A 22639-nucleotide genomic window follows, 5' to 3' on the forward strand; every position below is an offset into this window, starting at 1 on the left:
TTTCTCTTTCTGACTTACTTCACTCTGTATGATAGACTCTAGGTCCATCCACCTCACTACAAATAGCTCAATTTCGTTTCTTTTTATGGCTGAGTAATATTCCATTGTATATATGTGCCACATCTTCTTTATACATTCATCTGATGATGGACACTTAGGTTGTTTCCATCTCCGGGCTATTGTAAATAGAGCTGCAGTGAACATTTTGGTACATGACTCTTTTTGAATTATGGTTTTCTCAGGGTATATGCCCAGTAGTGGGATTGCTGGGTCATATGGTATTTCTATTTGTAGTTTTTTAAGGAACCTCCATAATGTTCTCCATAGTGGCTGTACCAATTCACATTCCCACCAGCAGTGCAAGAGTGTTCCCTTTTCTCCACACCCTCTCCAGCATTTATTGTTTCTAGATTTTTTGATGATAGCCATTCTGACTGGTGTGAGATGATATATCATTGTAGTTTTGATTTGCATTTCTCTAATGATTAATGATGTTGAGCATTCTTTCATGTGTTTGTTGGCAGTCTGTATATCTTCTTTGGAGAAATGTCTATTTAGGTCTTCTGCCCATTTTTGGATTGGGTTGTTTGTTTTTTTGTTACTGAGCTGCATGAGCTGCTTATAAATTTTGGAGATGAATCCTTTGTCAGTTGCTTCATTTGCAAATATTTTCTCCCATTCTGAGGGTTTTCTTTTCGTCTTGTTTATGGTTTCCTTTGCTGTGCAAAAGCTTTGAAGTTTCATTAGGTCCCATTTGTTTATTTTTTGTTTTTTATTTCCATTTCTCTAGGAAGTGGGTCAAAAAGGATCTTGCTGTGATTTATGTCATAGAGTGTTCTGCCTATGTTTTCCTCTAAGAGTTTGATAGTTTCTGGCCTTACATTTAGGTCTTTAATCCATTTTGAGCTTATTTTTGTGTATGGTGTTAGGGAGTGATCTAATCTCATACTTTTACATGTAGCTGTCCAGTTTTCCCAGCACCACTTATTGAAGAGGCTGTCCTTTCTCCACTGTACATCCTGCCTCCTTTATCAAAGATAAGGTGACCATATGTGCGTGGGTTTATCTCTGGGCTTTCTATCCTGTTCCATTGATCTATATTTCTGTTTTTGTGCCAGTACCATACTGTCTTGATTACTGTAGCTTTGTAGTATAGTCTGAAGTCAGGGAGCCTGATTCCTCCAGCTCCGTTTTTTGTTCTCAAGATTGCTTTGGCTATTCGGGGTCTTTTGTGTTTCCATACGAATTGTGAAATTTTTTGTTCTAGTTCTGTGAAAAATGCCAGTGGTAGTTTGATAGGGATTGCATTGAATCTGTAGATTGCTTTGGGTAGTAGAGTCATTTTCACAATATTGATTCTTCCAATCCAAGAACATGGTATATCTCTCCATCTATTTGTATCATCTTTAATTTCTTTCATCAGTGTCTTATAATTTTCTGCATACAGGTCTTTTGTCTCCTTAGGTAGGTTTATTCCTAGATATTTTATTCTTTTTGTTGCAGTGGTAAATGGGAGTGTTTTCTTGATTTCACTTTCAGATTTTTCATCATTAGTGTATAGGAATGCCAGAGATTTCTGTGCATTAATTTTGTATCCTGCAACTTTACCAAATTCATTGATTAGCTCTAGTAGTTTTCTGGTAGCATCTTTAGGATTCCCTATGTATAGTATCATGTCATCTGCAAACAGTGACAGCTTTACTTCTTCTTTTCCAATTTGGATTCCTTTTATTTCCTTTTCTTCTCTGAATGCTATGGCTAAAACTTCCAAAACTATGTTGAATAAGAGTGGTGAGTGTGGGCAACCTTGTCTTGTTCCTGATCTTAGTGGAAATGCTTTCAGTTTGGGAAGGTGAGTTTTTAATAGTCTTTTCATGTAACCTTGAACTTTGATCTTACACCAGAACTCCACTGAGCTTCTGTGAGGAGAGAATGAGGGTGAAAAAGACATGTCAGCATTCGTTTCAACCTCGTTGCCCCAGAAAGGGCCTTTGGGACCCCTGATGGAGCCCAGACCACACTTTGAGACTCCCTGTCTCAGAGAACAAGACTGATAGTATAACTTCATGAGAAAATGTCGTGATAACTGAATGACAGTTTTATTACCCATATTGACAGACAGCTGGGTCAGTACCTGCTCTTTCTGCAGGAGAGACTTTTCTCAACCCTAAAGGATTAGGTGGGTGGTTTGTGAACGTGGAATCAGCCAGCCGGTGAGTTTTATTAAGTATGTGTGATATATAAATAATAAATTATTCCAAAAAATTGAGCCTACAGGAATGAAACAAAGTGGAACATGATCCTTGAGTTTTAATCTTAATCACACATTGTTACTCATCTGGTGTCCTTTCCTTCTAGTTTCATTTGTTTCATTTTTAAATATTCACAAAGCTCTGTGAATTTTAAAAACATAGTTGTAATTATACTGTCCACAGTTTTATATCTTGCTTTTTTACTTTATGTAATCTTTGTGAATATTTGTTAATACTTGTAATATATTGCTTTTTTTTTGCTTTTCTGTAGTTTTTATTTCCCCTTTTTTGACTAAAGCTTCCATGAACATTTTTTATAAAATGGTTTACATATTTTTGAATTGTTTCATTAGTACAGATTTTAAATAGAAGTAAGTATGGGAAGTTTTGGATGTGTATTTATACTATATCCTAGTTAGAGTTTTATTTTTGGTTTTTATTATGGAAATTTTAACTACACAAGTAGGGAGGACATTATAGCAGTCCTCCACGTACTGTACCCATCATCTAGTTTCAGCTACCATTAACTTGCTGCATTCTTGTATTTCTGTTTCTTCTCTTTCCTTAAACTTACAAAAAAGTTATTAGCATATTTCAAAGCAAATTCCAGATGTGTAATTTCATCTGTGGTCTTTTAGTTTATGTCTCTTAAAAATAAGACATTTAAGAGTAAACAGCCACAGCACCTTCATTGCACTCAACAAAATTAATAATCACCTTTTATCAGCTAGGCAGCGTTCAATTATTCCTGTGAAAAATGTCATTTTAACTTAATTTATTCAAATCTGGATCCAGATACAGTTCTCACATTACATAAAGTTATTTTGGTTAAAGCTTTTGTATTTTGTAGCAATAAAAGTCTCCCTTTTTTTTTTTCATGTCGTAGATTTGCTGTAGAAATGAGGGCATCTGTTTGTAGTATGCCCCACGTTTTGGGTTTAGCTAGTGGCTTTGTGTTGGTGTTATTTAACACATAGTGTTCCCAGAATTTCCTTGAAATTGGGAGTTGGATATAGAGGTTTGATTGAATTCAGGTTCTTTTTTTTTTGGCAAGAATACTTCATAGATCTGATACTCTTCGTCCCATTAAGAGTGTGATACCTACTTGTTGCACGTTAGTGATAAGATTGAAAAGTAGCTTCAGTCCCTCTGAGCCAATCATTATAAGTTCCCCATCAGCTCTTCCGCTAGTTTTAGCAGACATCAACCATCATTTCATTAGATGTTGCAACATTTTGATTTTCTAATGCTGTTATTCACTATGAGTTTTTAATTGTGGTTCCTGTATAGTGAACTGTGTGCCCTGATCTTTGGTTTTGCTGAAACAGTCATCCAGGAAAGGCAGGCTGATGCTTGTTTCCTAGAGTAATCTTCAGAAAAAGAAGTTGGTATCATAACAGCGTCCAGAAGTGACTAGTATAGTGGTGGCGTTTGAACTGTTGTGGATTTTTATATGTTTGTTTCCATTCTTTCTTTGTGCCCCTCACATTCTCTGTCTTTGGCCATCTGGAGCCCCTCCCTTCCTTTCCTGTTGCTCCTGTGATGTGACCACAGGAGTCTTGGAGCACTTACTTGCTGTCATGATAAGGTGTGCCCGGTTCATCTCAAATTGAGCAACGTTCTGCAAAAGTGTGGCTGAATGAGGAGGCAAGACTGAGGGGCTGTCACAGGTTGGAGGAGACTGGAGAGAAGTGACAGCTCAGTGCCGTGTGGGATCCTAGAGTGGGTTCTGGTGTAGAAGGAGGATACTAGTAGAAAAACTAGTAAAAGCCAAAGAAAATGTATACAGTTGACCCTTGAACAACGTAGGAGTTAGGGGCGCTGACTCCCATGCAGTCGAAAACCAGCATGTAACTTGGCATGCAGCCCTCCATATCCACAGTTTTGTACCCTGGTATCCTTGGTTCTGCATTTTGGATTCAACCAACCACAGATCCAGATCGTGTAGTCCTCTGGTATTTTTTATTGAAAAAAGTCTGCATATAAGTGAACCCACACACCTCAACCCCTGTGGTTCAAGGGCCAACTGTAGTTTAAAAAGTTACATTTACAATAAATAAAAAAAGATTATGTAGATCTTACCTAGCTTATTTGATTTTATGTTTGTATTTCCTTTTATGCTAAAAATGAATACTTAATATTAATGTAATTCTTATTTACCTTATCGTATTACAGTGTGTGTATGTGTGTATATAATATGTAAAATAGTTTCAAAATAATACCAACATTTACCCCAAAGAACAAGCCTACTGGGTGCATTTTAAGATTTCTTGGTGAGTTTTTAGGATTTTGTGTGCAAATACTATCTTTTAATATCACTTAGAATAATTCTTCTCTGGATATTTATGCCACCTTGATATACAGTTATGTTTATTTGAAACTGATTTATATTTTTTTAAGGATTTCTTTGTCCCAAAAGACCTAAATAAATATTTAATTATGAAACAAACATTTCAGGTATATGTGAAAAGAATTGTTTAGAAACAGAACTAAGAGAACTATACTCTCCCAAGTAGTTAATAAGGTTAATAAAACTTTTTGAGGTGGAGCTTTGACAGATGGAATTAACCAGGTCTGCTAGCAGAAAGACCACTAAGTAGGCAGGTGGGCCCTCTGATTTCATCTCTTTGTTTTTTCATGTAAAGAGAAAATGAAATCAAATCAGGAAAATGACTCCTTTTGTTCAGCTCGTTAAAGCTTTGTGAAAGCTGCCTCTGACCACTATCAGGTTGTCACATTACTAGGTCTTATGCCAGGAAATATTTTGCTTTGACAGTAGATCTATTCCCCCCTTGCCTATTTGTCTTCACAACCTAGAGACCTACTTTTATGCCAAGAAACAATAGTTTGTATAGTGGTAAGTCTTAAAATAGTTTTGGTTTCTCGAACAAGTAATGAAAAAGTTATTTTGTTATTTATTGGAACTGTTGTCAATCATACTCATATTCATCATCATACTCATCATACTCTTAGTCTTATTTCAGATTCAGATATTTGATAATAAGGTTAATTTTAATGCAAATTTTAATGCTGTGTATCTCTGTACAGCTTGCTTAATGAGGTGCATATCAGTAACCCCTTCTGTTGGCAACTTTTCCAGTTGTTGGACTTTTTTTTTTCTTATTAGTTATCTGTTTTATACATATTAGTGTATATATGTCAATCCTGATCTCCCAGTTCATCCCACCTCCACCCCACCACCACTCCCTGCTTCCCCCCTTGGTGTCCATACGTTTGTTCTCTACATCTTTGTCTCTACTTCTGCCTTGCACACTGGTTCATCTGTACCATTTTTCTAGATTCCACATATATATGTTAATATACGATATTTGTTTTTCTCTTTCTGACTTAGTTCACTCTGTATGACCGTCTCTAGGTCCATCCACATCTCTACAAATGACCCAGTTTCGTTCCTTTTTATGGCTGAGTAATATTCCATTGTATATGTGTACCACATCTTCTTTATTCATTCGTCTGTCGATGGGCATTTAGGTTGCTTCCATGACCTAGTTATTGTAAATAGTGCTGCAGTTAGCATTAGGGTGCATGTGTCTTTTTGAATTATGGTTTTTTTCTGGCAACTTTTCCAGTTGTTGGACTTTTTAAAAAAAAAAAAAAACGTGTGTCAGGTCAGTAATAAAGAGATATAGTCGTGTGATGTAAAGATTACTTGTTTATAGATAGGATGCATGTGTCAGATCAGGACCACTGTTCTGTTATACAAGCTACTGCCATGGCTACCTTTTTAACCTTTTATTATACAACATTTCAAACATACAAAAGTAGATGGGGTCGAATCATGAACCCTCATTCACCTCTTCTGGGAAGAACAGTTGTGAACCCCCATGTCTCTGCCCCACATCATGGTGTTTCCCCTGTAAGTATTTAAATATGCAGCTCTGAAAGGTAGGCTCACTTTTATTATTATTATTAAACATAACCACAATATCATGACATCTAAGAAAATACAGGAATTCTTTAATACTGTCAAATATCCCATCACTATTGCTTCCCTGATTGTCTTTGGTTTCAGTTTATTTGCATCAGATAAAGCCATATAAACAAAATAAAGCCATAGTTTGGCCAGTATGTGTATCTTGTCTCCTTTTGTGTTGAAGAAGCCAAGGGTACTCATCCAGGAATTGCGAGCTTCGCTGAACCCCTTGGCATTCCTCTGTGCTTGTGCTTGCTACAAGTTTGTAATAAGATCACGTCCTGGGTTTGTTGTTTGTTTTGCAAGACTACTTCCTATCTGGTAGTGATGCTGTTTCTATTATAAGGTACATAATTTCTGACTGTCTGAAAAAATATAGGTAGTATATATAATAAAGGACTATTGATTTTTTTTTCTCTTTTGGGTATCATATCTTGTTTTCAACCAAACTTTTTTTCCTTTGGTAATCTTAAAAATCAAGTTAATAGTGGTAAAATGCATCTACACCCCATTCTGTGACTGTCAGTCTGGGTACCAATCTATATTTTCAGGATTTTACAATTTAACACATTGCAAATAATTACAGTTTAACATATTTGTCATTCATCCTACATTGTGGAAAACATTGATCTCTGTGAAACTGATTTAATTTGTTTCAAGCATTTCTCCTCTGTTAGTAGTTTACATTTCCAAACGTGTCTTATAGCACGTTTGGAAGGGATTGTGAAGGGATTCCTTTTAAATGAATTATTGTTTATTTCTCCTGACAGCTGTTTTCCTGGAACAGAATGAAATTAATGGGGCTGGTCAAAAACCATATATGTGTGTGTGTGTATATATATATATTTGGGATTCATCAATCCCAAATTGGAGTTCTATTAATTTTGTAATTTTCTGTTTTTAAAAAATAACTTTCTGAACATGAGTGGGCTTGGATATGTTAGCATTTAGTTTCTAAGTCTTAGGATATTATCATGGTTACCAAATCAGTGTGAAGAAGAAACTTATTAAAAAACAAGTATTATTTCTTGGGTGCGTAAGGTGGAAATTATGGGCAAATTTCTTTAAACTACTTAGACTCCAGAGGGATAAACATATGTCCTGGAAAACTTGAAGATTTTAAAACTGCTTAGTAATATCATTTTAGAATTAATTACACTCTGCACCTCAAGTTACCAATTTACTGTCTCTTGTTTTACAGCATCCTACGGCTAGCATTAAACTTCTCCCAGTGGAGCCACAAAGTAAACAGCTCATGACTTCTGATCAGGACGCTAAGGTCGTGGCTGAACCTCAGGGCCAGCGAGTCCAGGAAGGCAAAGACAGCGCTCATCTGGTGAGTGGGCATCCAAGGCCAACACTGGCCTGGTGTACCTCTCTTCTCTTCTGATAACAGATCCTACAGTACACTTGGAACACTAGCATATCTCATGCTGAAATATAGGTGTTATATTCTGAGTAAATTTAGGGGTTGCTTAGTAGAGGAAATTAGCAGTTTCAAAGTGAGAGAGAAAACAGATGTCATTTATAGCTCTGAATACTTAAAGCTTTGGATTTAAAATCACCAAGAAAAATGCAGTGATTTGTAAATAGTTTAATAACATTATAGTCATTGTAGTGGTATTTATTTAAAGAGTTAATTAGAATTATGTAAGTTTTTAATTTTGAGTGCGTTTGTTTATTGTAAGATTTTATCATGTCAAGCAATAATATTTAAAGTTTCTAAATGACATTGGGAAAAGTAGGTTTTCTTAATTTTCCCTGTGGAAACTACAAGGAATTTTACTTAATGGTGTTCAGTCAAAATTTCAAAATATTTTAAATTTCAAGACTCCTACATCATTTTGAATATCTCATTGAATTTCTTTGTCATGTAAAAATTTGCTTTTCTCAGTGGGTTTTGTTTTACTAAATTACTATGGTTTGAAAATATGTTTCTTTACACTGTTGTGATGGTGTGTTTGGTGTTTTCAATTTTACAGATGAATGGTCCCATATCTCAAACCACTTCTCAGACAAGCTCCATCCCAGCTTTGAGTCAGGTAATTCAGTTCAGAGATTAATCACAGCTGAGGCTCACAGATATTGCCTAACAACAAACATTAATTATAAAAAAAATTAGAAAATGTCAGTGTCCCCCAAAAAGAGAGTGGGGGGAACCACCACCTGGGTACACTATATGTCAGTACTGTATATCCTTTTCTGGCTTGTGTGTGTGTGTATGTGTATAGTTCTACAGACAGCAGTGTGCCATGTGTATTAATTTAATTTCATGTATTCCTCACAGTGTTTTTAATGGTTCACTGATCATCTATTGTATGTATATGATTAACTTTATGTTTTAATAGCCTGTGTTCCTTAAAGCACAAAAGTGATAGTAAGCTTTTAGTAAGAAAATTGATTTCACATTTTAGCTGTGATTAATGAAAGAATAAGGAAATAGAGATCCACTGGTTTTTAAATCCTGCTTTACACCGTTTGCATTTGCGTATGTCAGGTGCATTTGGAGTCAGGCACATTTAGCTTGGCAGTCCTCTAAGTGATCTCATAAATCCTACAAAATTTTAAAAGTAAGTCTTTTTTTTAAAGTAAAAGTAAATTTTTAAGAGTAATCTTACTAAATTTATAGTCAACCTCATCTACACCCCGAAAATATAAGCAGCTCATGTAGAAACTAAAGGCGGGGATTGGATTGTTGATCTTTTAAAAAAAATAATAATAAATTTATTTATTTATTTATTTATTTATTTATTTTTGGCTGCATTGGGTCTTCATTGCTGCACGCAGGCTTTCTCTAGTTGTGGCGAGCGGGGGCTACTCTTTGTTGCGGTGAGCGGGCTTCTCACTGCGGTGGCTTCTCTTGTTGTGGAGCACAGGCTCCAGGCACGTGGGCTTCAGTAGTTGTGGCACGTGGGCTCAGTAGTTGTGGCTCACGGGCTCTAGAGCACAGGCTCAGTAGTTGTGGTGCAGACTTAGTTGCTCCGCAGCATGTGAAATCTTCCCAGACCAGGGCTCAAACCTGTGTCTCCTGCATTGGCAGGCAGATTCTTAACCACTGCGCCACCAGGGAAGTCCCTGTTGATCTATTTTTAGTAAGGCAGAATTTTAAAAAATGAGGGATCTGCTCCAAACTACTTTGTTTCATTGTTGTTATTCTATTATGTATGTAGGGTTTTTTGCATATTGTACTTTACATTGATTTTTTAAGTGAATTTTATAATATCTTAAGTACTTCAAAATCCAAATATAAGACTTATACAGAAATCATTGATGGATTAAAATAATTGTTTTCAGATCAAATCTCCCTCTTCCTCTTGGTTGATTTGCGGTCCAATATAATATTCAAACATCTTTAAAACATATTTCAGGGCATAAAACTAGATATTTGGATTCTATGGGTGGGTTTTGGTTTGGTGTTTCTTTGCTTGCTTTTTAAAATTACTTTGTGGAAAATAACTGAGAGAGACCTATGTGGAAAAGAAGTGTAACACTTTAGCCAGAACTCAATATTTCATTTCTGTGGCGAAATAATTTGCAACTAGTACTGCCTACACATGCTTTGTCATTTTAAAGGGTCAAGGTACTACAATAGAATATTATATGACTAGTTCTTGGTCCAGTCCTGCAACCCAGTACCCCTGGAGTCTCTTGGGTAGAGCACATCTCTGACACCTGATATTGTAACGTGCGTATACTATTTATCAGTTTTTCAAGGTATTGCACACTTGAGGTTTTCATAGGATCATTAAATACTAGAGCTGGAAGGGACCATAAGAGACCGTCTGGGCTCACAACATGTATGTTCTTTAAAACTTTAAAACAAACTTGCATTTTATAGAAAATAAAAGAAATCCATTACAACTTTTATGAAGTTGTAATCAATATATATATATTTCACCTCATGTTTTCCCCCATAGCAGATTTCATCTGTATATCCCCTTGTACTTGCCCTGTAGTATTTTCTTTATGTTGATTTGCCGTCACTTCTTTAGCTGTTGGGTTTTTGGGTACATTTACTTAACTTGTTTCTCTTTTTCCTGCTATTATAAATGGCATTGCTTTGAACATTTTTCTAACCAGCGTTATCATGGTGCACCTAAGTGTGTGGATAGCATAGTTGGTGTGGTGGCTCTGAGTGCTGATCCTCAGTGGTCTGCAGTTGTATGACTGGAAGGTGAATGTGCTTAGCAGTCTAATTTAGGAACCATTTTCTTTAAGGTTTAGTGTTCCCCCCAAAGTTGGATGCAGTGTAAGTAGGAGGAGAATGGCCATAGTGATCCCGAAATAAATGTCTGGATAATTAAGGAGCAGGTTTGCATTTATCCATTGGTAATACCAATTGTTCATTATACAGCTCCCTGCTCCTTCCCCCTATAAAATACTACCCTTATTGAGTAGTAACTATTTACAAGTTTAGCCAATCAGCCAAAAAGTGATCTTAGCTAGGGGAAACTGAGACCCAGAGAGGCTTAAGTAATTTCCCCAAGATTGCTCAGCTGTCCAGGATTTGAACCTAGGCAACCTGGCTTCAGAGCCAACTCGAGAAGAGAACTTCCTCTTTGGCATCTGTTATTTCCTTTAGAAAGAGAAACAACAAGTAGAAAGTAATACGAGAGACAAAACCTCACTCTTGTCAACCATTTGGGAACTATTTGCATTGGCTCTAAGTGGTTGAAATTAATTTGGGATAGAGCTAGAGGATTTTAGGTGGGGAATAGCATGACTTATATTTTAAGAAGATTATTTTGACCTTATTATATTAATAGAATGTATTGTAGTGAGCCAAGTATAGAAGTATGGAAACCAAATTAAAAAGCTGTTAAGTAAGGTGAGAAATGATGGTGGCTTAGACTAAGAATGAATGGATTTCAGATTTACTCTGGAGGTGGATTCAATGGCACCATTTATGGATTGGATTTAGGGGTTAGGGTGAGGGAAAAGTAAATCAAGGATAGTTGAGCAATTTAATGGATGGTGGTTTCATTTATTTGGAGATGGGAGAAACTGGAGAAGGAAAGGTTTGTGGAGGGAAAATCCACCTGGTATAAATTTAAGTGAGCAGTGAATTGGGTCATCAGTGCCAGTTGGACCTGATTAGAGAGGTTAGGCCCTGAGATGTAAATCTGGAATAAACAAATAGATTTTTTTTATTGTTTTTATTACACAGAAAAGAATATTAAAGCTACTATTGTTTATGTGGATTAGGTAACTGAGTTACCTAAAATTAAAAATTACAATTAAAAAGTAACTGAGCTGCCATTTAGAATAAAATCAACTCTAATACTTTTTTTTCCTTCTGTAATATTTTTGCCCATCTTAGAAGTTTTATGTCCTTCAAGGGCATTCTCAGTTATAACTGTTAGCTTCACTGATTCATCTTTTTCATAGTCACCTGTATTACTTCCTTATATGTATATTTGATTAAAATTTATTTAATAAATTATGTTCTGTGTTATTTTTTAAATGTTTCAAATGTGTTTGCTTTGTCATGGGAGTTTTAAGACCCATTCGGGCAGGAACTATGTAATGTAGCTCGTTGATAGTTCTCTGCAAGTCATACTTTATTTAAATTGAAAAGAAATTTTGTTAACATCAACATGGCATAATTGATAATTTAGTCATTCATCCTAAAAACTTATCTTTGTGTATATCATATATATATCTTTGTGGTACCATGGGGATTACATATAACATCCAGAAGTTATAACTATCAAATTTTAAGTTGCCTACTTAATAACCTCAGTAGCATGCAGAAACTCTTCTCTTATAAAGTTCTAACTCCCCACCCCCATTTCTGGTGTCACAAATTATATCTTATTATTATGTGCCCAATACCATAGATTTATGCTTGTTTTTATGCATTTGCCTTTTAAATTCTTTGGCTTTTGTTTATCTGCTAATGTCCTTTCCCAGGGAATGTCCCTCTTTTAACATTCCAGGGAATGTCCAAAATGAAGTGAATGCCCTTAATTTTTTTTTTTTTTTTTTTGCGGTACGCGGGCCTGTCACTGTTGTGGCCTCTCCCGTTGCGGAGCACAGGCTCGGGACGCACAGGCTCGGGACGCACAGGCTCAGCGGCCACGGCTAACGGGCCCAGTCGCTCCGCGGCATGTGGGATCCTCCCAGACCGGGGCACGAACCCATGTCCCCTGCATCGGCAGGCGGACTCTCAACCACTGTGCCACCAGGGAAGCCCCTGTCCTTCATTTTTGAAGGACAGTTTTGGTGGATAAAGAATTCTCAGTTTTTTTCTTTCAGCACTTTTCCTTCATCTCGCTGCCTTCTAGCCTTTAAGGTTTCTAATGATAAATTGGTTGATAATCTTATTGAGGATCTCTTGTACTTGATGAGTCACTTTTCTCTTGCTGCTTTTAAGCTTCTTTCTTTGTCTTTTGACAGTTTAATCGTAATGTGTTTTGGTATAGGTCTCTGGGTTTATCCTACCTGAAGTTTGTGGAGATTTGTAAATTCATGGATTTCATTAAATTTGGGAAATTTTTGGCCATTATTTCTTCAAATATTCTCTCTTACCCTTCCTCTCTTCTCATCCTGGGACTCCCACAATGTGTATGTTAATTGTCCTGTCTTCAAATTTGCTGATTCTTTCTTCTGCCTGTCCAAGTCTGCTATTGAGCCCCTCTAGTGAAATTTTCAATTCAGTTATTGTACTTCTCAGCTCTGAAATATTTGTTTGGTTCTTTTTTACAGTTCCTATCTCTTTGTTGATATTCTCATTTCATTCACATTTTGTTTTCCTGATTAACTTTAGTTCCTTGTTCATGTCTTTTCCTTAGCTCTTTGAGCATAGTTAAGATGATTGTTTAAAGTCTTCATCTAGTAAGTTCCACGTCTGATTTTCTCAGGGACAGTTGATTTTGTTCCTTTGAATGAGCTGTGTTTTCCTGTTTCTTTGTGTGCCTTGTGATTTTGTTGTTGTTGAAAACTGGACATTTGATTACATTTGTAATGTGTTAACTTTGGACGTCAGATTCACTTCTTACCCAGGGTTTGCTGTTTGTTGTCACTGTTGTTGAAGGCTATAGTAGTCTCATGGTTTTGAGACTTTTCCAAACTATTTTTGTAAAGACCGTTCCTTGTCATGTGTATTCAGTGATGTCTCTGTTCCTTTTGCTTGTGTTCAGCTGATATTTTCACAGAGATTCCTTGAATGTCGTGAGTTGAAGCAGACAGTCAGTCCAGCACTGCCCTGCCTGGTGGCCCCCTCCTGCCCCACCCCCCCAACCCTCCCCCCAGTGAGAGGGAGTAGAGCTGCCTCTCCCAGTCTTTGTAGACTGGCTTTGTGCTGGGACAGTCCCTCACTGAGTAGCTCAACTTCCTTGGAGACTAGAGATCAGCCTGAAGTGAAAGCTGAAGGTCTTCTCAGGATGTTTTTGAGCACCCATCTTGCCTGGTTGTAGCTTTCTGAATTCCCCATATACATGGCTGCTTTTGAGTGTCCTAATTTCCTGGAGTTACACTCCAGCCTCTTCTAGGGGCTTTAGGTGGTTCTTGCATGTCTCTGCATGTCATCTTCTGCCCTGGCATGTGTGGGTTTGTAGTCACCTTATAGCTTTTATGAGCAGTGCCTGACACTTTGCCCCCACCTTTTTTTTTTTTTTGGCTGCACTGTGCAGTTTGCAGGATCATAGTTCCCTGACCAGGGATCGAAGCTGGACCCCAGCAGTGAAAGCATTGAGTCCTAACCACTGGTCTGCCAGGGAATTCCCCACTTTTCCCATTTGTGTTCTGAGTTATGTGAGATAGGAGAGGCAAGTCAGTCCTTTAGGTAGCCTCCAGCTAAGACAGAACAGATGGACACACTAATTTGCAAGTAAGGTTTACCCTGCTCCCTCTGGCTCCTGGAGGGGATCTGGGACCTGGGCTGCTGCCACCCCAGACCAAGGTCACACCACACCACAAAACGTTCCTGCCATGTCGAGCACAGCCTTTTCGTGATTGTTTCTTTGCTTAGTTGCTGTAAACTGTTGATTGTTTTTCAGAGCTCCTACCAAGTGTGTTCAGAAACTTCTGTTTTTTTCATGATATTTCTGTGAAGGAATGAGAGCCTGGAGCTTCCTAGTTCACCAGTTTGCTTGACCTCTCATAACCTTTTTTTTTGCTTTTCTCAATCCTACACTTGCGTAATTCATTTTTTATGTTTATTTATTTTATTGAAGTACAGTTGATTTACAATATTGTGTTCGTTTCAGATGTATAGCAAAGTGATTCAGTTATACATATGTATGTATATATCTATATTCTTCTTTCTATCCTTTTCCATTATAGTTTATTACGAGATATTGAATATAGTTCCCTATGCTATACAGTAAAACCTGTTGTTTATCTATTTGATATATGGCAATGTGCATCTGTTAATCCCATACTCCCAATTTATCCCTCCCCACCTTTCCCCTTTGGTAACCATAAGTTTGTTTTCTGTGTCTGTGAGTCTATTTCTGTTTTGTAAAATAAGTTCATTTGTATCATATTTTGGATCCCACATATAAATGATATATTTGTCTCTCTCTGACTTCTTCACTTCGTATGGTAATCTCTAGGTCCATCCATGTTGCTGCACATGGCATTATTCCATTCTTTTTTGTGGCTGGGTAGTATTCCATTATATTTTTATATATATATATATATATATATATATATATATATATATATATATATATATATATATACACCACATCTTCTTATTATTCATCTGTCAGTAGATATTTAGGTTGATTCCATATCTTGGCTGTTGTAAATAGTGCCGCTTGGGGTGTGTGTGTCTTTTCGAATTAGAGCTTTTATCTTTTCCAGTTATATGCCCAGGAGTGAGATTACTGGATCATATGGTAACTCTATTTTTAGTTTTTTGAGAAACCTCCATACTGTTTTCCACAGTGGTTGCTCCAATTTACATTCCCACCAACAATGTAGGAGCATTCCCTTTTCTCCACCCCCTCTCCAGCATTTATTATTTGTAGGCTTTTTGATGGTGGCCATTTTGACCGGTGTGAGGTGATACCTCATTGTAGTTTTGCATGTTCCTGTTGGCCATCTGTATGTCTTCTTTGGAGAAATGTCTATTTAGATCTTCTGCCCATTTTTTGATTGGCCTGTTTGTTTTTTTGTTACTGAGGTGTAGGAGCTGTTTCTGTATTTTGGAAATTAAGCCCTTGTCAGTTGCATCATTTGCAAATATTTTCTCCCAGTCTGTAGGTTGTGTTTTTGTTTTGTTTATGGTTTCCTTTGCTGTGCAAAAACTTTTAAGTTTCATTAGGTCCCATTTGTTTGTTTTTGCTTTTATTTATTTTGCCTTGGGAGACCAACCTAAGAAAACTGTTATGATTGATGTCAGAGAATATTTTGCTTATGCTCTCTTCTGGGAGTTTTATGTTGTCATGTTTTACATTTAAGTCTTTAAGCCGTTTTGAGTTTTTTTGTGTGTATGGTGTGAGGGAGTGTTCTACCTTCATTAATTTAGGTGTGGCTGTCCAGCTTTCCCAACACTACTTGCTGAAGAGACTGTCTTTTCTCCACTGTATATTCTGACTCCTTTGTTGAACATTAATTGTCCATAGGTGTGTGGGTTTATTTCTGGGTTCTCTGTTCTGTTACATTGATCTGTACGTCTGTTTTTGTGCCAATAGTATGCTGTTTTGATTACTGTAGCTTTGTAGTATTGTGTGAAGTCTGGAAGGGTTATGCCTACAGCTTTGTACTTTGTTCCTTTTTCCTCTGTACTTTCCAGAATTGCTTTGGCAATTCTGGGTTATTCATAGTTCCACATAGATTTTAGGATTATTTGTTCTAGTTCTGTGAAAAATGTCATGAGTAATCCAATAGGGATCACATTAAATCTGTAGATTGCTTTGGTTAGTATGGCCATTTTAACTGTATTAATTCTTCCAATCCAAGAGCATGGCATATCTTTCCATTTCCTCGAATCATTTTTGATTTCCTTTATCAGTGTTTTATAGGTCTCAGTGCATAAATCTTTCACCTCCTTGTTTAGGTTTATTCCTAGGTTTTTTTCTTTTTCTTTTTTCTTTATTTTTTGTATGCAGTTTTAAATGAGATTGCTTTTTTACTTTCTGTTTCTGATATTTCATTGTTAGTGTAAAGAAGTGCAACAGATCTCTGCATATTAATCTTGTATCCTGTTACCTTGCTCAGTTCATTGATCACTTCTAATAGTTTTTGTGTGGAGTCTTTAGGGTTTTCTATATAGAGTATCATGTCATCTGCATATAATGATAACTTTACCTCTTCCCTTCTGGTCTGGATACTTTTTATTTTTCTTGTCTAATTGCTATGGTGAGGAATTCCAATACTATGTTGAATAGAAGTGGTGATAGTGGGCATCCTCGGCTTGTTTGAGAATTTAATGGGAAGGCTTTCAGCTTTTCTTTCTTTTTTAAAAAAAATTATTTATTTTTGGCTGTGCTGGGTCTTCATTGCTACGTGGGCTTTCTCTAGTTGTGAGCTGGGGCCACTCTTCGTTACGGTTCACGGGCTTCTCATTGCCATGGCTTCTCTTGTTGTGGAGCATGGGCTCTAGGCACGTGGGCTCAGTAGTTGTGCCTCGTGGGCTCTGTAGAGTGCAGGCTCAGTAGTTGCGCACAGGCTTAGTTGCTCTGCAGCATGTGGGATCTTCCCAGACCAGGGCTCAAACCCATGTCCCCTGCATTGGCAGGTGGATTCCTAACCACTGTGCCACAAGGGAAGTCCCGCTTTCAGCTTTTCATTGTTTAGTGTTATGTTGGCTATGGGTTTGTCATGTGACTTTTATTATGTTGAGATATGTTCCTTCTGTACCCACTTTGGGAAGAGTTTTTATCCCGAGTGGATGTTGAATTTTATCAAATGCTTTTCCTGTACCTATTGAGATGATCATGTGTTTTTTGTCTTTTGTTGATGTGGTATATCACATTGATTGATTTGTATGTGTTGAACCATTCATGTGACCTTGGAATGAATTCAACTTGATCATGGTGTGTAATCCTTTTTATGTGCTGTTTTATTTGGTTTGCTAATATTTTGTTGAGGATTTTTGCATCTTTATTTATGAAAGATGTTGGCCTGTAATTTTCTTTTTTTGGTATGGTTCTATTATCAGGGTGATGGTGGCTTCATAAAATGACTTTGGGAGTGTTTCCTTCTTTTCAGTCTTTTGGAAGAGTTTGAGAAGTTAGGTATAAGTTCTTCTTTGTACGTTTGGTAGAATTCCCCAGAGAAGCCATCCAGTCCTGGACTTTTGTTTGCAGGGAATTTTTTTTTAATTACAGATTCTGTTTCACATCTAGTGATTGGTCTGTTCAAATTATGTTTCTTCTTGATTCAGTTTTGGTGGGCTGTATGTTTCTAGAAACTTGTCCATTTCTTCTGAGTTGTCCATTTTGTTGGCGTATAACTGTTCATAATATTTTTTATGGTATTTTGTTAAAATACCGTAAAAATCTGTGGTGTTGGTTGTTGTTTCTCCTCTTTCAGTTCTTATTTTGTTTATTTGGATCCCTTCTCTTTTCTTCTTGGTGAGCTTGGCCAGAGGTTTGTTGCTTTTGTTTAACCTATCAAAAAACCAGCTCTGGGCTTCCCTGGTGGCGCAGTGGTTGAGAGTCAGCCTGCTGATGCAGGGGACACGGGTTCGTGCCCTGGTCCAGGAGGATCCCACATGCCGCGGAGCGGCTGGGCCCGGGGGCCGTGGCCACTGGGCCTGCACGTCCGGAGCCTGTGCTCCACAGCAGGAGAGGCCGTAGCAGTGAGGGGCCCACGTACCACAAAAAAACCCCCAACAAACCAGCTCTTGGTTTTATTGATTTTTTTTCTGTTTTTTTTCTTCTTACTCTCTATTTATTTCCTTTCTGATCTTTATTATTTCCTCCCTCCTGCCAGCACTAGGTTCCACTTGTTCTTTTTCTGATTCTTTAGGTGGTAGGTTAGGTTGTTTATTTGAGATTTTTCTTGTTTTTTTTTTGAGGAAGTCCTGTATCGCTATGAACTTCCCTCTTAGAACTGCTTTTTCTGCATCCCATAGATTTTGTACGGTTGTGTTTTCATTGTCATTTGTCTCGAGGTATGTTTTAAATTTTCTCTTTGATTTCATTGTTGACCCATTGGTTTCTTAGTAGCATGTTGTTTAGTCTCCCTGTAATCGTTTTTTTTCTTGTTTCTCTTTCTGTGGTGAATTTCTAGTTTCATGCTGTTGTGATCAGCAAAGATGCTTGAAGTAATTTTTATACTGTTAAATTTGTTGAGGTTTGTTTTGTACCCTAGAGAATGTTCTATGCATACTTAAAAAGAATGTGTATTCTGGGGTTTTTTTGTATGCAGTGTCCTGGAAATATCAACTAAATCTAACTATTCTGATGTGTCATTCAGAATCTTCATTGCCTTATTTATCTTCTATCTAGAAGATCTATCCATTGATGTCAGTGGAGTGTTAAAGTCTACTTTTATTATATTCCCATCGAATTTTCCCTTTATGTCTGTTGTATTTGTTTTATGTATTTAGGTGCTCCTATGTTGGGTGCATATATCCACTCCTTCTGTTGATGGTTTTATCATTATATAGTGTCCGGCTTTGTCCTTCTTTATGGCTTTTGTTTTAAAGTCTATTTTGTGTGATATGAGTATTGCTACCCCCACTTTCTTGTCATTTCCATTTGCATGAAATGACTTTTTCTGTCTCCTCACTTCCAGTCCATATGTGACTTTTGCCCTAAAGTGATCTGTAGGCAGCATATTATAGGTCCTTATTTTATTATTCAATCTGCCACTCTGTCTTTATTTATTTTTTTTGTGGTACGCGGGCCTCTCACTGTTGTGGCCTCTCCTGTTGCAGAGCACAGGCTCCAGACGCGCAGGCTCAGCGGCCATGGCTCACGGGCCCAGCCATTCCGCGGCATGTGGGATCTTCCCGGACTGGGGCACGAACCCGCGTCCCTTGCATCGGCAGGCAGACTCTCAACCACTGTGCCACCAGGGAAGCCCTGCCACTCTGTCTTTTGATTGGAACATTTAGTCCATTGACATTTAAAGTAATCATTGATTAGTATGTATTTATTGCCACTTTAAATCTTGTTTTCCAGTTAATTTTGTATTTCTTCTTTTTCCTTTTGTGATTTGTTGGTTTTCTTTTGTATTATGCTCGAGTTCCTTTCTTTTTGGTTTTTGTGAATCTGTTTTATGTTTCTGATTTGTGGTTACCCTGGTTTTCAAGTATGTTAACGCATAACTGTATCTACTTGCTTTAGACTGGTCGTCATATAAGCTCAAACACATTCTAAAAGATCTGTATTTTCTTACTCCCCTTCCCCACATTTTCTCATAACCTTTTATGTGAGAACTTTTTCCAGGTTGTCATTGATTTAAATTGTCTTTTTAATAACATAGAACTACTGATAAATTCTTATTGCATGTAATAAGAATTCTTATACAAATATAAAGCTTGATTGTTCAAACCTATAAAATGCAAATTAATGACATTCATTTCGTCTGGCAGGTGATGTTTTGCTGAAACTAAAAGCTGTTTCACCAAGTACTTGTGGTACTAGTTTACCCACAATTTCTTTGAGTTTACCACAACCTAAACTGCAGAATTTCGAGTGAATAACTTCTTACTGCTTTTGTTGATTCGTTTCTTTGGTGCACCTTGGTGTCACCTGGCCTTCACTGGGCTTGAATGAATTTATGACGTTTTAGATCCAGTTCTTTTCTCAGTAAATTAGGTTAATTTAGGTGTTGTCACATAGCACCACTGCACTCTTAAACCTACATGCAAACATGGACATATCTTTAAAATTTTGTATTTGCATCTTTTTTTTTTTTTTTTTTTTTTTTTTTTGTGGTACGCGGGCCTCACTGCTGTGGCCTCTCCCGTTGCGGAACACAGGCTCCGGACGCACAGGCTCAGCGGCCATGGCTCACGGGCCCAGCCGCTCCACGGCATGTGGGATCTTCCCGGACCGGGGCACGAACCTGCGTCTCCTGCATCGGCAGGCGGACTCTCAACCACTGCGCCACCAGGGAAGCCCTGCATCCTTTAATTCTTTTAGAGAGCCTGTAGATTCCCCCACTTTGAGTCGATGGTGCAGACACTGACTTGCTATTAGGATGCTTTCCCAGGGGCTTGAAGAACGGGGCAGTGTGTGGGGATAGGAGAGAGTCGTTTTGCAAAATTGAGAGGGGTGGCCTTATAAAGGATGGTGCGATCTGGAAATTGGGGGGAGGAGACCTGATAAACAGTTTGAGCAAAGATAGGATATGCCAGGGTTATTCAGTTGGGGTTTTTAAATTTATTTATTTATATTTTATTTTATTTTTTGGCTGTGCTGCGAGGCTTGCCAAACTAACATATCTTAGTTCCCCAACCAGGGATTGAACCCAGGCCCTCAGCAGTGAAAGCACCGAGTCCTAACCATTGGACCACCAGGGAGTTCCCAGTTGGGTTTTTTTTAGATGAAATAGAGGAGCTGAGGGGGATGGCATCTTTGAATGAGAGGCAATTATAGAGGTGGGCTGGGGTCAGATTATGAGGAGTTTGAAGTGATGTTGGGGTTTGATTCTAAGTATTTTACTTAATAGCATCACGACAACTCATTTTACAAGTGAGAAGACTGAGAAAAAGAGACTAAATAATTTGCCAAAGCTTACACACATGGTAAAAGCTAACCGGCACATACCTAGGCAGATAAGCTTATGAATTTGCCCCTGTAACTCCTGCTCCATTTAACTCCATGTCACAGATATGAAGGGTTTGTGTCTTCCTGGGTGAAGAATCCATTTTTTGTAGGGATATTTAACTCTATAGTGATAGAGACAGACCTCTTTATCGGTAGAATGGAGTTAATACATCTACCCCAGGTTGTTGGGAGTGTGAATTCAAATAAATGTGTGACAAAATGAAAATATTTGTGTGCTTAGATTCTTATAGCACATAAGTGCTACCATTATCATCATCATCATCATCACCATCATCTGCTGTGGTTTCAGTCCTTGAGTTTATGTACATTTAGAAGTGTCCCTGTTATCTTCATGTTTAAGTAGAACTCCTAAACTTTTTTCGTCAAAGATATCAGCATTGGGACTTCCCTGGTGGCGCGGTGGTTGGGAATCTGCCTGCCAATGCAGGGGACACGGGTTCGAGCCCTGGTCCAGGAGGATCCCACGTGCCACGGAGCAACTCAGCCCGTGCGCCACAGCTACTGAGCTTGCGCTCTTAAGAGCCCATGAGCCACAGCTGCTGAGGCCCCTGCACCTAGAGCCCATGCTCCGCAATAAAAAAAGCCACCACAGTGAGAAACCTGCACACCGCAATGAAGAGTGGCCCCCGCTCGGCGCAACTAGAGAAAGCCCACACACAGCAACGAAGACCCCAACATAGCCAAAAATAAATAAATAAAATAAATAAATTTATTTTAAAAAATAAAAGATATCAGCATTTTGTAAAATGTTAGTAGTACACCAGCCATAACTTGTAGATTAAAGTAGAAAAATCTCCTTGCAGAGGAGTTAACAGAATTATTTTGTTTTCAGAGTAGCATATCTGAATCATAATAAGAAAAAGAATCTCTTATACTGAGAACAAAGCTTACAGATGTTGAAGAAGGTTCGGACCCATTGTATGTGTCAGCGGTCCTGGACCACAGGGTGCAGGGTGGCGGTGCTCCTACTGCTCGAAGAAGGGCTTCGTTTGGGAGCTTTCAAGGGGATTCCTGTATTGGATTGGCAGGTGCAGATTTTCTTTCTTTCTCTTTTTCTCTTGCTCTTTCTGTTTTCTTAACTAGAACTTTCAGACATCTGTAGAAGTAGAGTAATAAAATGAACCTCAGTGTGCCCATTCTGACTTGAACAGTTCCCACCCTCACATTTTGCTTTTATTTTGTTTTTTCCTCCCCTCTGCACACACAGTTTTAAAAAGTGTTATGTCTGTATGTATTTACTTATTTATTTTCAGGCCAGGTGTGATTTAACAGCGTGCCATTTGCCGTAAACATTTCAACATGCATCTCTAACAGACACCATTCCAGTTTCTTGCCTAGCACGATCATTCCCAAACACTCACAGACTTTATTTCTTTAAGGCAGAAAATTAGATTCAACTATAAGTACCTAAGAATTTTAAAAAACAAATTTTTACACTTGTTTCCCTTTGGGGAATATACATGTTAACTCCTTTGGTTGCCACCATTCCATGAAATATAATTCAGAGAATGCTGAAACACTGTAGAAAAAGCAAAAGTCTGAAATTCCTTCTTCTGTCTGGGATAATAATTTTAGTTATTTTTTTATTGAGTTTATGAGAATAAGAAAAATAATACGAAAATCTTTTTGCTGTGTTCTCAGTCTTTGGATTCCGTGTGCCATTTGGGTTTTAATGTGTGGAATAGAATGGCTGTTGGACAGGGTCTGTTGTGATTAGGATTTTGGACTTGAGTGGCAGGGACATGTGACTGCTG

At 37.7% G+C, this 22639-nt stretch overlaps 1 protein-coding gene across 1 annotated transcript in view; it reads left to right on the plus strand.

The window, feature by feature from the left end:
• The first annotated feature begins 7389 nt into the window (after window positions 1–7389).
• LARP4B (La ribonucleoprotein 4B) overlaps window positions 7390–22639 on the plus strand; it is a 59196-nt gene continuing 43946 nt past the window's right edge. The window contains exons 1-2 of the mRNA XM_079915146.1: window positions 7390–7522; window positions 8169–8228. Coding sequence (XP_079771272.1) covers window positions 7442–7522; window positions 8169–8228 — 141 coding nt within the window. The 5' untranslated portion in view covers window positions 7390–7441. The remainder of the gene's footprint in view (window positions 7523–8168; window positions 8229–22639) is intronic.

Source organism: Stenella coeruleoalba, assembly GCF_951394435.1.
Source record: "Stenella coeruleoalba genome assembly, chromosome: 2".
NCBI lineage: Eukaryota > Metazoa > Chordata > Mammalia > Artiodactyla > Delphinidae > Stenella > Stenella coeruleoalba.